The sequence below is a fragment of the Takifugu flavidus genome, chromosome 21 (genome assembly GCF_003711565.1).
Source record: "Takifugu flavidus isolate HTHZ2018 chromosome 21, ASM371156v2, whole genome shotgun sequence".
Lineage (NCBI taxonomy): Eukaryota > Metazoa > Chordata > Actinopteri > Tetraodontiformes > Tetraodontidae > Takifugu > Takifugu flavidus.
Window position 1 is genome coordinate 3,655,426 of NC_079540.1, and position 14,855 is coordinate 3,670,280.

General features: G+C 47.0%; 1 protein-coding gene across 5 annotated transcripts in view; it reads left to right on the forward strand.

The window, feature by feature from the left end:
* The window catches only part of col16a1 (collagen, type XVI, alpha 1), a 42,656-nt gene that overhangs the window by 8,721 nt on the left and 19,080 nt on the right, over positions 1-14,855 (forward strand). For 4 of the 5 annotated variants that reach the window (XM_057020435.1, XM_057020433.1, XM_057020436.1 and 1 more), the window contains 17 exons: positions 337-405; positions 483-600; positions 4,989-5,112; positions 5,661-5,942; positions 6,332-6,412; positions 8,628-8,696; positions 10,297-10,329; positions 12,098-12,148; positions 12,313-12,345; positions 12,449-12,493; positions 13,054-13,092; positions 13,184-13,246; positions 13,955-13,999; positions 14,070-14,165; positions 14,381-14,416; positions 14,573-14,617; positions 14,730-14,765. In XM_057020435.1, the coding sequence (XP_056876415.1) occupies positions 337-405; positions 483-600; positions 4,989-5,112; positions 5,661-5,942; positions 6,332-6,412; positions 8,628-8,696; positions 10,297-10,329; positions 12,098-12,148; positions 12,313-12,345; positions 12,449-12,493; positions 13,054-13,092; positions 13,184-13,246; positions 13,955-13,999; positions 14,070-14,165; positions 14,381-14,416; positions 14,573-14,617; positions 14,730-14,765 (1,265 nt within the window). The remainder of the gene's footprint in view (positions 1-336; positions 406-482; positions 601-4,988; positions 5,113-5,660; positions 5,943-6,331; positions 6,413-8,627; positions 8,697-10,296; positions 10,330-12,097; positions 12,149-12,312; positions 12,346-12,448; positions 12,494-13,053; positions 13,093-13,183; positions 13,247-13,954; positions 14,000-14,069; positions 14,166-14,380; positions 14,417-14,572; positions 14,618-14,729; positions 14,766-14,855) is intronic. The other variant, XM_057020437.1, reaches the window with a different exon arrangement.

Below are 14,855 nucleotides of genomic sequence, written 5' to 3' on the forward strand. Positions count from 1 at the left end.
ACCTGCGCCACACATCTCCCCACCATCCTTCCCCCGCTCTGACAGGCAACACTTTTCTGGTAACTTCCCCTGACAGGTTGAGAACATATCCATCAAACACTGGATACCGTGGCAGAGGAGCTTGGTGCTAGACAACCTGTCAGACCCCTGTCGGCACATCTTGTCCTCAGTTCATTCCATTGTTGACATCCTGCCGTTTCTTTTTTTCCAAACAGTTTTTTTTTTTGACCCAATCGTTATTTCCCCTCAGATCAAAGATTCATCTTCTCAAGATTTCTATCATAAATGAGTGAACTATGGGCAGTTGACCTCCTCGCTTCTTTTTTGTCTCCACAGTTGAACAGTGCCCCTCTTTACAGGTGGAGGACTGGAGGTTTCCTCAACCAGCCGGCCGCAACATCACCGGTAAAGAGCCGAGCCTGATTACGAACGCGGCTGCGCGCTGTTAGCCGAGTGTTGCTAAATGTGCCATTTGCTTTCAGGCTTTAACCTGCTGAGGCGATTCTCGCTGCTCAAGAGTGCAGATGTCAAGAAGATCCGTAACCCTCGAGGACCTGTTATCCTCCGCCTTGGCAAGACCGCACTCCTACGGCCTACCGAGTACGTAGCAGCGAACGCCACAATGTTCACCGCGGTAACAAGGAGGAAACGCCTCCTATTGGCTTTTCATCTGTCTTTTGGGCCCCAGTTGGCTCTTGATATGCATCCACTACTCACTCACTCACTTTCTACCACGCTTGTTCCTCCACTGAGGGTCGCGGGGGGACTGCAGCCTATCCCAGCACAATGGGCGGAGGCAGGGTACAGCCTGGACTGGACGCCAGTCAATCGCAGGGCTAACACATATAGACAAACAACCATTCTCTCTCACAAATCCTGTCTGCGCCTCCAGAAATCCTACCACGTTTTCCCTCGATGGTAAAATAGAGCCATTCCTGCAGATACAGTTTGAATGTAGCTCTTTGCCGTCTGGCTATATGACTGATGTCTTAATTAGACGCCATGATGAAGCTGTGCGTTTAATTGCCGTGTTTGACTGCGGGAGCTGGTTCCAAACGTGTTGGTGCACCAGCCGTCATAAAATCCAACTGCGCACTGCTTCCTCGCGCAAGGCGGATTTAGCGCTACGTGGTTTGATGACTCTATATTGGATTTTGATATAGTTACACTCAATGCTTAGGCGTTGATTGTGTTTCCAATTGTGCGACTAATGCTCAGGAGGATTGTGCACTTCCTGTTTTTCTGTTTGGCTGAATTCTCAGTCCTTCTACTCCCCAATAAAGCTATTTTTTTTAGAAGGTGCCAATTGGGTCAGCCTGGAGTGTTTTATCACTCTGTCCAGCAGTATGAGCTCAACTTCGCTCCCAGGCCCGATAAATCAGTCTACAACTCAGCCTTTCTCGGCAGCTAGACATTCTGTTCCAAAAGTGTCACGTACGTTGTTCGTCACGGAGAGTTGTCGTCCCGGTGAAAACGGGGCTGCGAAAGACTGTCACTTCTCCGAAAATCAACATCTTTGGATCTAAAGAGGTAAATCCAAGACGTGTTTGTTTTGCCTCCAACCATCCAGAGGGAGGATGGTTGGAGTCTGCGTCTGCGCCGCTCCTCGTGCCGGTGTGGGATTTTTCTTATGGTGGAGCGTTTATTGAAATTTTGACACCATTGAGGGAGAAGCTGACAGGTTATTCAGCGAAGAATGCTACCTGTGTGACTTCCTTTTGACTTAAGACGGAATAATCAACGTTCGCGCGCCAGCATGCAAACACCGGCTGACACTTATTCTGCCATTTTCCACGCACGAGAGCTTTCTCTTTCCCGGTTTGGTTTCTCAGAGTGCCTGAACCAGAGGAAAAGTTTTTTCCTCCCCCTCCCTCACCCCCACTATTTCTCTGTTTGCCTTTTAAAATTGGCTCAGTCAGCGCAGCCTGCTTCGGCTAATGCAGTCCTAATATTCATCTCTTTTAATGGTCCATGTAAATCACTTTTTTTAAAGCTGCTATGCACCGAAAATGGGAAAGTGGAAGCGTGAAACAGACGGGCGGTCGTGAGATGTGTTGGCGAGGGAACGGCGGGGCTAAAGGTCTCAATCCAGGCAGTAACACGAGCATCTGAACAAACCCTCAGGCTTCTTTTCTTTTTGCTGCAAATGTGAATCGTTTGAATGCGAGCAAATGTTTTCACCACGTCTTCTTTTCCAGTCTCAGTGCGAGAAGCATTCCCAATCCACAGGCTCCCCGTCACTCAACAGGCTTTTAATGTGTGGCTGGTGGGGTTGATTGAAGTGCGAGACCCCCCCTTGTGTGTGCCTGTTTGTACTGCCATCGAAAAGCAGTGTTTTGCTTTGAATCAGAGGCTAAGCCGTTCAGCTAATCCAAGCCTACACAGATGAGTGACAGCCAGATGAAGCTCCTTGTCTCTCTGTTGTATTTAGCTGACAGTGAAATGGGTACCGGCCACGTGGTTGCGTGAATTTTAATCTCACAGAAGCATGATTCGATCCCTGCCAGTGAGCCTCTCTGTGATATTGTGGCGGCCGTGGGGGCGGGGAGGGATCACAGCATTTCTGCCGACACACCGATAAAGAACTGAATGTAACACTTTAGACTAATAAATACTAATTAAGCATTTTCCCACCTCTCTCTAAAAGGGTAGCTTTTGAATGAATTTCTGCTCTGAAACGCACAGATGAGGATTACAGGAGCGTACACTTTGGTGCAAACATGTGGGTGTCTGATAAAAGGAAAGCTAAAGAGTCGAGTCAGGCTTGTATTTTTAGACGGAAAACAGAAGCCAGATAAAGAGATGAGTCAGGGGGGAGGGTTTTGTCGACAACTCAGATTTTACCTGCAGGCGTTGTGGTGATGGCGGTCTGGTCTGACTGTCGGTGACATATTTTCATAAATGCTAATGGGTCGAGACTTTGATCAGTTTACTGGTTCTTCCGTCTCTTTGATTCTGTAACTGTTCGAATGGTTTGACGTTAAATTTGACACGCTCCCCTCGGGATGATGTATGGCTTCGGGTTTAAGACGCCTGATTAAAAAAAGAAGAATGATACTTCTGTCTGTTTCATCTATAGCTTGTGTTTAAATAATTGTCAGATGCTAACATGGCTAACATGCAGAGATACATCAGGAACTTTTGATGCTTTGGCATTTCCATCAAGCTGACAGCACATCAGTCTTCCATCGCTCTGGGCTAGTCTTGTTTTAACTGCAGTCGTCCTGAGGGCAGGTTATCTGAATCCTCCACTTCAGTTTGGTTTCTCAAAGTTGCAAAAATCATTTTTAGCAAAGCACATTCGCTCCAAACTACAGTTGAGAATCAAATTATTTATGTGATCCAGATGAGAGAGAACCCATCCTCACTGGATGGAAAGGATTCAACTTCCAGGTGATGTTTACATCTCCTGATACAAGCACTTTCTGTGAAGAAAACATGTAAATAAACACATAAATGGACCCCACTTCAGAGCCGCAGACGATACCAGCGCCGCTGATTACTTCATGTCTCTTTTGTATTGATCTGCGTGTAATTTCCGATTGTTGGTGGAAGAGGTGAATGTTTACAGACATGCAGGACTACACATTGGAGTATGTGGTGATCAGTGGGTCTCATTTGGCCTTTTTTTAAAGGTGTGAGTTCTCACAGTTTATTTTCATGAGTCATTTGAACATTGGTCTATGGGACCAGATTTTTTCTTTTATCAGAAAAACGTACGGATGAAATGGGAACCACGTGGTATGGACGTGGTAATGGAGCCGGATGAGCACAGTGATTTGTGATGGCCGGCGACACAATGTCCGATGTTTTCTTCTCCTGTTAGAAAGTTAGTCAGTGTACTAAACATATTTCAAATGCCTGTCCTGAAAGGAGCCTACCTTGTGCCATTTTGTGCCACTATTAACCATTTAAAGCCCTTGCCTGCCTTTACAACCCCACCAGCCACACCACTGACCCGTGCACCAGCGTTGTGGTGCAACAGCCTTTCTTCCATCCACATACGTTCAGATTAGCTCTTCGTAAAACACCTCGGTTGTCTGGAGGCTTTACCTCTCCCCTTCAACGCTTTCTTTGCTTCAGGTATTCCCCTCCTCCCCTGCTCATCCTCCCTTTGTTTTGACATCCTGTAGTGGGCTGTTTTCCCTTGGATCTTCCCTCAGTCATAAATCACTGTCACCCCACTTTCAGGAGTAGGAAACCAGCTGCCAGCGTCAAAAATTCTGCCTGCGCACAGTGAGGAAGAGGGAAAGTAAAAGTGTGTGTTGGGGGAGGGGGTGGGGGTGCAAGAGTGAATATTTCAAAGTGTTCACCCTCTCGGCGAGCCTGCATTTCAGCCAGCTTGTTTGTGAAGCCTTCATTGCTGCACACGTCCGTGCAGTGAATATGTGTGTTTATGTATTTGTGCGCTCAGATGCCCTTGACCAAAACTGACGGATGAGGCTTGCTGGACTGTATCTGCTATGAAAATTAATGTTACGGGGTTACACACGGCAGGTTCTGCATCTCACCACTAGCCTCGGTTGCTTGTAGGGACCGGCAAGAGGAAGGAAAGGTGGGGAGAAAAACAAAAACGTGCACGGACTAAGAATATACTGGCGCAGGGAACACACATTGAATTGTCCTCAGTGGTCTCTTAGTCTGGATTAATGGTGTTGAGGGACGTCGTGCTGGGACACGGGATCCCGATGCATCTGTAAATGACATCAGAAAATATAAATGCGTTTGATTCCTGCTGCGTCGATGTTACCCGCCGCCATCACACAGCAAGGAAAAGCTCCCCTTAAACAGGAAGAAACCTTGAGCAGAACCCTTTTGAGATGGAGACGAAGAAGAGGTTAAAACAAGCAAATCAGCCTAATGAAGCAAATGAGAGTGGGGGCAATACATTTAAAAAGCTCATCAGCCTACGAAACAACACTTTGTGTCAACGTTTTTTCGCTGTTTGTCGAGATCATTGGACGATTCTGGTTTTTTCCACCTTCCAGTCAGGTGTTCCCTCACGGCCTACCAGAGGAGTTCACCCTGGTCTTCACCCTGGCGCTGAAGAAGGCTGCCCTGGGCGACACCGTCTACCTCCTGCAGATATCTGATCAGCAGGGCTACCCACAGGTGCTGCTCAACAGTTCTCCCCCCCCCTCCCCCCACCGCCGCTCCTTCCCTTTATTTTTGATCTCGTGTCCGTCTCTCTTTTGCATACGCGTCCATTTTCACCCTCCATTTATTTTCTCCCCTGACACCTTTTCAATTCCCTCTCTTTGGCGGGGCGTCTTTTGTGCTCTTCCCTCGATCATCTTCGGCTTCTCCTCTTTCATTCACCTTCATTGTTATTCATGCGCCTCTGATGATGGAGCGCTGGAGTCCCAGAGAGTCCCCATAATCACCGAGAGTCTGAGGCCAGATTTAAACACTCAATGTGTATGATGGATGGAGGCCACGTCACCTCATTAGGAGTGATTGATTTGCTGTAGCGCTTGTGTGTGTAATTAATATGTCTTCCTCTTTCTTGCACCTCTGCCGCTGTGTCCTACAGCTTCGTCACATAGCTGCAACATGTGTGTATTACTCTCCCGTTGCTCCATCTTTCTCATGTTGACATGTTAAACGCATCTCCCGGGGTTTAATTAGCGCATGTGCCGATTTCACATACCTCCAAACAGCTGTCTGTGGACTTCAGCGGCCCCGATGGCACCTTGTCCCTACGTGCCGGGCCCGCCGTCCCAGGAGCCGACCCCGCGGGTTGCCTTTTCTCCGGAGAGGCTGTGGAAGCTCTGATGGACATGCGCTGGCACAAGGTGGCCCTCAGCGTACAGCGCGACTCCGCCTCCCTTCTCGTGGACTGCAACCCTGTCGAGACCAAACCTCTGGAGCCCCGCGGAGTGACCCCCACTGACGGACACACGCTTTTGGGCATCCGGGCATCAGATGCCCGGTCTGCACAGGTCTGTTCAACCGCAATTAGCTTGATTTTCGTTGAGGCCTTGAATTTAAGCAGACCAGAAGTGTTTATAGATCTGTAATGAACAGGGACCATTAGCGTAGAATAGATCTGGTAATCCAGGCACTTAGTTTGATGATCAATTAAATGGCTTAGTTAGAAAGCGGCTGGGGTGTTTCATAAGCGCAGATGGAGGAAGGAGGCGTTTGTACCTCCAGATGCCTGCGCACGTATGCAAGCCTCCTGACAAAAGCTCTCCTCGTACAAGTGAAATGAAAAATTAATTGCCTCTTAACCTTGTTTACTGTCTCATTCAAACTTTATTAAACAAATACCCCAGACGAGGCGCCGAGGCTGGCATGCTAAACCCGTATCGGCTTTTCTCTGCTGTAGATGGACATTCAGCAGGTGGTTCTGTACTGCGACCCGACGCTCGGCGCTCAGGAGACGTGCTGTGAGATACCTGGAGCAAAGGTGAGGCGGTCGACCCCCCCTCGTGCCGACTCATCCTCACTAAACAGCAGCGATTAAATTAGCGCGGTCCACAGACTACTTAGAGCTGAGCTAATAATCTTTTTCAGCTTTACTAACGTTTTCAATAATTCAATACTAATTTTCTTTTTGGCCTAGTTTAAGCCCAGTAGCTTTACTGTTGCCAAGCAAAAAAAAAAAAGAAGAGCATATTTATGAGGTGTAATAAAGAACACCTTCGACTTGTGTGTGATTTCTTGCAGAAAGCAGATGATTTGTCACTTCTTTGCTTCTCATGTGACAACACAACCCGGCTCTGTACATCCAGAGCACAATGTAAAACATTAATTTGTCAGTGGGTTTGGAGATATACCAGTTTGAATTTCCTGTATGGGATGAATTATTCATACACCATCGTTCTGTAGCATGTCAGGCTCAATGCTGTGACGCTGTCAGCGTTTCAGTTTAATGGCGACTTCAGGAATCTACACAGAGCTCGGTGTCAGGGCAGTGAGCCTGCAGCTTGTACCAGTGGCTACCTAGTTAGCAAGGTAGAATAACTACCCATTGACAGTCAGGAGAGGCCCAGAACTGGTATATCTGTGTATGAATTTAACATTTTTGTGAAGGGGGGTGGGGGTACATTGTGAACGACACAGAAAAAAATCATTGCAGATTTGAAGCAAACATGTTTGAGGCTCTAGTAGAACAAAATCACGGATGTTTTTTTTGACACACCTTTGGACGTGTCTGGGCAGAGGTCACCGTACTTTACTCTCAGCTAAAGGGTTGCTAGCTGTGGCATTGTCATGTTTCTACCAGCTTCAAGACATCTCCACTGTCAAGTTGTCACATTCATTCTTTGGCCACTTTAAATAGGCAAAATAAACTTGCCCTGAGGCTAAAGCTCTTTACTAATCACAGCTCCTCGATAAGCAGAACCGTCATTGTTTGGAGGAAGGTTAAGCCCCAGCTTCAAGGAAAACCATTTTTTTTCTATCTGCATTTCTTGAAGGCACATTAGTGGTGATTTCATTAAGATTTGGTGCTTAAAAGAAGACACAAAGGGCAAGATGGACATGTTTGATGTGTTTCTATTATCAGACAGTTTGAGTCGGAGCCAGGGGCGGCCACGTGGCTTGTGAGAGAGACAGGGTCTGGTGGTGGTGATCTGAGCTGAGGAGACTGGAATTATTGCTCTGGCACACCAAGAGCTAGGTCTAGATAAAATCCTTATTAAATTAGATTCATTAGTCGTCGATAGGGCAGAGTGTTTTGGTCAGAGGGGTTTCTTTAAAAATACACTTTAGAAAACAAATAGAACAGGAAGCTGACTTGGATGGGTCCTGGATGGACGACTTGATCTTGATCTAAGCCTCTTTGTGGCTGGCGTGTGCGTGGCTGCAAGCCTCCCTCCCCGTGTTTGATGGTGAAGTAATGGATGAGCCTGTGTAAACAGACAGACATTCTCCTGCTTGCTCTCGCACACAGAGGGCGTACATTATTAAAACACGGAGGAAAAGGAGAGAAACGACATCTCTGACGGTGTGGCGTGGGCGACAGGACACGATATTAGGCACACTCATATGTTTATTTTTTTCAGTAATTTAAAATCAGGTTTCTTCTGTTCAGTTTCAGCATGGAATCTCTGTTACTGTTGTTCCTCAGGGCTGTATTCGTGTACCACTCGACTATATGTAACAGCACCATTATCATATATTATCCAGGACCACTAAAATATACTGTAGCTGTCCTTCCTTCAAGAAAAAGCAGAAATTTCTGCAGCTGATGACCCAACATAAAACAAGCGATCTCCATGTCAGAGAGCTTGTGTGAAGGTGTTTTATTTTTAAGGACATCCCTTTGTCAAAACACCACCCGAGATCAGGCACCAAATTGAAAGAAGTGGTGTTTCAGCCCTCTCTTTTATATGACAAGATGGATGACGCCAGGAAGCAAAGGGAACTTGGGGAAAACTGCTGGATTGGAGCTGGGACTCTTCATCTTCTGTTATCCCCCAGCGAGATCTGCAAGATCCTGGGGTCCCCCCCCACCCCCCTGATGTAGAGCTTCTTTTCTCACTGCTTAAAAATCCTGTAACATGAGAATTTTCCCCGTGAGAGTTTAATAACTCTAAAATTTCTCACCGGGGCTTCCAGACCTGCTTTAGGATTCAAGCAATCAACCTTGGTGTTTAACTTTGAGACTGTCTTTCCAGTGCCCACCGGATGCTCCCAAGAGCCGCCGTGCTGCCGAAAATGACCTATTGGAAAACACTTTCCACCAGGTAAATCAAATGAAAGTTTCTAAAGGATTTTATGCCAACACTGTTTTAAAACCAGTAACTGTTCCTAAGTGGACAGTCAGCACATTTCTCGTCCAACAACTTCAAGAGACAATCTGTGGTATCCAAGGATCTGTCGGTATTCAACTCAAAGCCCGCAGGCCTTAAAACAACCTCCAACAGGTCCTTTTATGACTTTTCATTTATTTTTTTATTACGTGTAGGGCTCTAACATGCCCACTGTTTTGATTAGTTTCATTACAATGTAAATTTAACCTCTTTGCCCCCTCCCAGCTTGCTTTAGCTCCGTTTATACGCAGAATGGCGCTCGACATGCCCTGAATGCAGTTAAAGTTTCGTAATTTTCCCTCTCTAACGTGTTACTACTGGCAGGGAAATGTTGCCGAGTCAATTTTTTTCCCCCTCGAAGCGCAAATGTTCCGCTCTGCTGAAGTTTCAGTCAGGTTTGTCGATCGTCCCCTCACAGCGTAGGAGGTCACCGTCACAACTGTACCAACTACTGACTTATGCAACAGTTGGCAACGACGAGTTTTTCTTTTTTTACGCTGTTTTTCATTGCAGCAGTGTTGCGCCGTCGTTCAAACATCCAGTGAAATTTTTATGCCCGAAACACTTTTATTTTGACTTCATCATATTTGTCTATTTGTCTAAAATCTGACTTCAGGTCACATCTAGACCCATCCTCCTCCTTTGCTCTTCTCCTCAAGGGGGCTTAAAGGGGACACTTCCTCTCACTTAAGTGAAATCTGTCTCCACTCCTCGTATTGGCCACTCAGGCTGATGAGCACAGGTTTAAAAATGTCCGGAAGGAGCAAGAAGCACAGCAAAGTGTCACATGCTCCCTCCAGTTTCTACCTGCCTTATAATAGGTTGACTTTTATTACTGGGGTCCTTTGAGCCTTTTTCCTGGCCACAAACATTCCTGGAGACCTCGTGGTTGCAGTTTAATATTTGATCGACATAAAATTTCAACTGAATTCTGAACCAGCAAACAAGCAAAAGGTCCAGCTACTGTTTGAAAGCTTGAAAAACCTGAAAATGAACCCAGCTCTGAGCTGAAATGTCATGCATCTCCCCAAAGACCCTCTCCCCCCATGTGAGAGGATTTCTTTCTCATTTTTTCATGTAAAAAGCCAAACATTTGGCACTAAAATATGATCTCCCCCTTTCCCTCGACCATCTTTAGCTAATTGTTCCCCGTCCTTTGCCTTTCACGCTTTTTCCCCTCATGGTGCTTGTGCACGCAGCGAGGATCCATCTCCACCGTTGCCTCTGGCTCCAAGAGGTGGGATTCTTCTCCGCCTCCCGCTTCTAATTCTCTTTTATCTTTTTTTCTGTCCATTTTTCTCACAACGAATACAAATCTGCTGCTTATGACCACTGCGTGAAACTGGGCCTGCCCTCTCATTGTGTATCTGATGCAATAAAGTGTAATTTAAAAAAAGAAGAAGAGTTTAAAATCTGTAAAAGGACCAGAGCCTACCTTTATCCCCCATGATGCTGGCGAATGTCGATTTATTTGCTTCCTGGGAAACGATCGAGATCTTAAAAGGATTTCTTTCTGTCATTTCTGTCTTTCCAGGAGGTTTTCACATCCAAGGATCTGGCAGAGAAAGTAAGCACACATTCACCACCCACGTGCACACATGCTACACTGCTGTATCGGATTTACTCGGAGTCTCGCAGGCCGCCACTGTAACTCTCGACGGCCCGCCGCGGAAGAAAGTCCCGCCTCCCACCACCCAGAGACGAGGCCGGGAGCACAGCACCGCCTCAGAAGTCCTAACAAGCACACCCTCCAGAGGCTATATGTGCATGCTAACTTCTACCGAGGAAATCAGGATCTGCGCATCCTTGTCCTGCCTCTCCTCGCTCCCTCCCTGGCTGCCCGTGGAATGATTTACACCTCGTTACGTGCGGCGCCTCAGTGGGGACTTGCTGCCGCCTATTAATTTTGTCATTCACCTACAACAGGCGTGTTCTGTTCATAAATAGAATACAGAACTCCAGATGCTTCATTACTTCGCTCCTGCGTGTGCTTACTAATGCGGCCGGTCGCCTCCCCTGACTTCCTCTATGTAGGTTATTACCTGGGCTGCGGTGTGCGGCTCTGTCCTGCCACCGGGGGCACACACTTGCAGAACAACAAAAGCATCCTCTGGTATTTGAATTTCATGAGTAGACTTTTTGCGAGAAAAACAGTCCAAGCAGAGAAAGACATTTTTTGACCTTGTTCACCAGTAAACAAAGAATAATATTAAGTAATCACACATATGTCCATATGGTGTTTTTTTTTCCTGCATGTCCTTAGTTGTATAGTAGGAAAGGTGATGTGGGGTGTATGAGAACATCACATACAGGCTCTAGCCAGAAGGTTCAGGATAGGACATCAGAAAGGAGCATGAAACTGCTGTTGGAACTGATGTCCAGACAATTAAATGGCTCTCTGACCCTGGAGGGGAAGGATTCTAAAACCACTAGAGTGAGGTGCCACGAAAAAGTCACACCGAATTGTTTAAAAAGGAATAAAAGCCCCGCAGAAATTACTTTTTTCAAGAGAGCGTAGTCGTTTGATGTTAAGAGATTCTCCATCCAGCTATCAGTTAATTAATCTGACGAGATGACAGCAAATTGGGCTCACTTACGTCCACATTTCAGCTCCATTTCTAAATTCACAATCTGCGGTAACACCACCCCCCACCCCCCACCCCCCCTCAAAGTGAACTGAATTTTCCATTTCAAAGCCCAGCATACAGTAGAGAAGAAACTATGGCGTTTTGAGTGGAGCTGTGTGAAGACCTGACTAAGCTCTATGGAAACACTGACTGAGCCGTAGATGGCTCTGCGAGGGTAGGGGCACCATCCGTTTGGGGGGGGTCACACGCTGCCTCGGTGCCGTTATAAGGGATGCTTTTTGTCATCCCGGCTGTCGCTTCAGACTTCACAGCATCTCCGGAACACCGGGTGACGACTTTTAATTACCAGCTTCCTCTAAAAATTCCTCGGTTATTTATAAGGATTGTCCTTATTTGCCGTGTGTTTATGTGAGTGTGCGTGCCCCCCGCCCCCCCCCCCCCCTCCTGTGAGGAGCAGCTGGTCTGCTGTGCTTTGGGAATCAGACATTCCTATTGATCTCCTGCTCCCACGGGAACGCATGCGTGCGTCCCCACATGATGCCCACCCGCTCACCCTTTTTGAACATCCCAGTGTCGCGACACGGGGGGAAATCTCCGTTGAATTTTGTGTGACAGTGCCACCATCTGGTGACGGTGTGAACTGTAAATAAACTGGAAATGTAGGAATAGTGGAGACGGCGGAAGCATCGCTGCCTTTTCTGCAGCATTTGAACGTTAAATCACATCAACTGAAATTGTGTTTTGCAGGTACTAAATCTCGCTCGGGACTCCGGGTTGAAGGGAGAGAAAGGCGACGTGGTGAGTGAGAACGTGCGCGAGTATATCAATATCAGTGGAATGTGTGAGATCATCTTATGAGCCCAGACTTGCAGGCTTTTGAATTACACACACTTTTGTGGCACTAGACACATTCAGCCCCTTCCTTGGTGCTCACCGTCTTTTCCTTTCTCTCTCCATCTTAGGGTGACAGCTGCTCCGGCTCCCCCTCCGGTCCTGTAAGTCTCTTTTATTCACTGAAAAAGCCGGGGCTCCGTGTTTCGCATGCAGCGTGTTGTAAGTTTCCCACAAAACACACCAACCGAGCGTCTCTAACCTCAGTGCACACAAGGACCCAAGGGCGAGAAGGGAGAGAGAGGTGAGCCGGTGAGTGCCAATCTTTTTTACACAGGTTATAAAGTCACAGACCACTGCCTCACGACCCTTCTAACCTTCTTAGTCTGGCCCTCATTTTCTCTCCTCCAGTCCTGGAGTAAAGTTTGACGCACAAAATAGATCAAGAATTAGCTGCTTTTGAGTCAAGTCCAAGCCTCATTGGTCAAATAGATAAGTTTCCATTTCTATCTGTGTTTATTAGATGAGGTGCTGAAAGCCCAGATGAGTGGAGGCTTCACTTCTTCTGCTTTTTTAGACTCTGTGTGTGTGTGTGTTATATAAAAGGGAGGACCAGAAAATAGGACATCATGCCTGGTCCCCTATAAACAGTTGTTTGGGGGTTTAGATTCCGACTTGGTTTGCTGGAAAAAGTGGTTTAGGTTAAGGTTAATAGGCTGAGGGGAGTAAAGTGCTCAGAGGACGATGTAAAGTAACAGTCAGCATCCTCACAACGATATAAATACTGCTGTGTGTGTGTGTGTGTGTGTGTGTGCGTGTGTGTGTGTGTGTGCGATGTCTTTATTGATCTGCGCCATCACTTGTGTCTTCAGGGCCTGCCAACCAACTGGGGCGAAGCAGTCGCGTCCAAGGTGACCGCGTCAAGGAAGTTTACCCAATAAATAATCAGGTTCCTGCTGGTGCATCATACCAGCAGTGCTAATTCATGTCTTTTGTAATCAGGGAGAGAAGGGGCAGAAAGGAGAACTGGGCATGCAGGGGCTCACGGGCACTCCAGGAAAGGATGTAGGTGTTTGATGTTTTCTGTTATCGTGGTCTTCAGGTGTAAATCAGGGGGCTCCATCAGAACCCTTGTCATTCTCAATGCGACCCAGTCACCACGTGCGCCTGAGCTCCCGCCCGCCGTCTCGGGCCGACGCTTTTATCGGGCCGGTCTAGATATTCAGCCAACTTACGGGGTATTATTCTTTAAGCTCACTCTCCCAATTGATATCTGTTCGTCCTGCTTCTCTCTCCAGCAGCGGCTAATACCTGTTAGATTAGGCTAGAGCAACACAGCTCGCGCAATCAATGGCGCCTCATTGACTGAGCCGGTCGTCTCTCACGCAGGCGGGGGGCTATTCAGGAAGACTTAAACCCAATAATCTTCCCTGTTTAGAGACGTGATCCCCGTAAGAAGTTTTGAGAGACAGTTTCCAGCGCGCGTGTCTGGTTTTCAGGCATCAGGTGCTCTCGCATTTCACCGTGGAGTTAGCTAAGTGCACGTCCTGAATGGATCATCTTACGGCGCTGACATTATAAAAGGGCCGCTTGATGTGAGTTGAATCACGCCGGCGGAAATTGTTGAGGATAATAAGCTCTGAAATCCGCCAACTTACCGCTTTAGCACGTCAGAGGGAATCAGCAGGTTCTGATTCATTCGCGCTTGGGTTTCCTTTTTGGTTGTGCCAGGCCGGTTCTGACTTTCCCTCTCTCCTTATAACCATCGTCCAGGGTCGAGCCGGGTCCATCTGCGTGGTCGGCCCCAAGGGACAGAAGGTCAGCCCGCTTTGGCCAGTCAGTCAAGTTCCTTAGAATCGGTTCTTTGCTTAACTGCGACTTATTTCAGGGCGTCCCGGGTGTGGTGGGTCCTGAAGGGTTGGCTGGTGAACCAGGGAAGCCTGGTTTCCCAGGACCACCTGGTGCTGGAATGCCAGGCTTACCGGTGAGTCTGTTTCCTCTTAAAAATGTTCCAGGTCACCTTAATGCCTTAAAACAGCTTGTGCAGATGGTTTAAATTTGACCGGTACGAGCTTTTATTAGATGCTCTCAGAGGTTCCAGGCTCCACTTGCTTTTATTGTTGTTGTTCACCATGAAGAAAATAAATTAAATGAAAGTTCACAGGAAAATAAATGTAAATGTTCATGTTTTCCTCTCAGGGCCTTCCAGGTAAACCGGGTGCAGATGGAGAAAAGGTAGGTCCACTCTTTTGTTAGCGGTCCAAACAGACCCATTTAGACCAACTAAACCACTGATATTATTGTCAATGAAAGACATTTTCATTTTAAATGAACAGATATAAAACGCTTAATTTGACGGACACTAATCTGCATCTACGCTGACATTAACAGGGAGATGCTGGACCAGCAGGACGCGATGGCTCCTCTGGAGATCCAGTGAGAGACCCTTCTAAACACTGATTTATATTCAGTAACAGATGCAAGTTCTCGTGCGGCGTTGAAACTGCTGATGCGTCAGTATTTGACCAGAATTGTGCTTTTTCAACAGGGTCCGAGAGGACCATCGGGGTTTAAAGGAGAAAAGGTATCAACAAAACCGAGTAAAAGATGATATAGCAGAAATCTTAAAATAATTGATAATAACAGATTGTGATTTATTGTTCAAAATTCACTA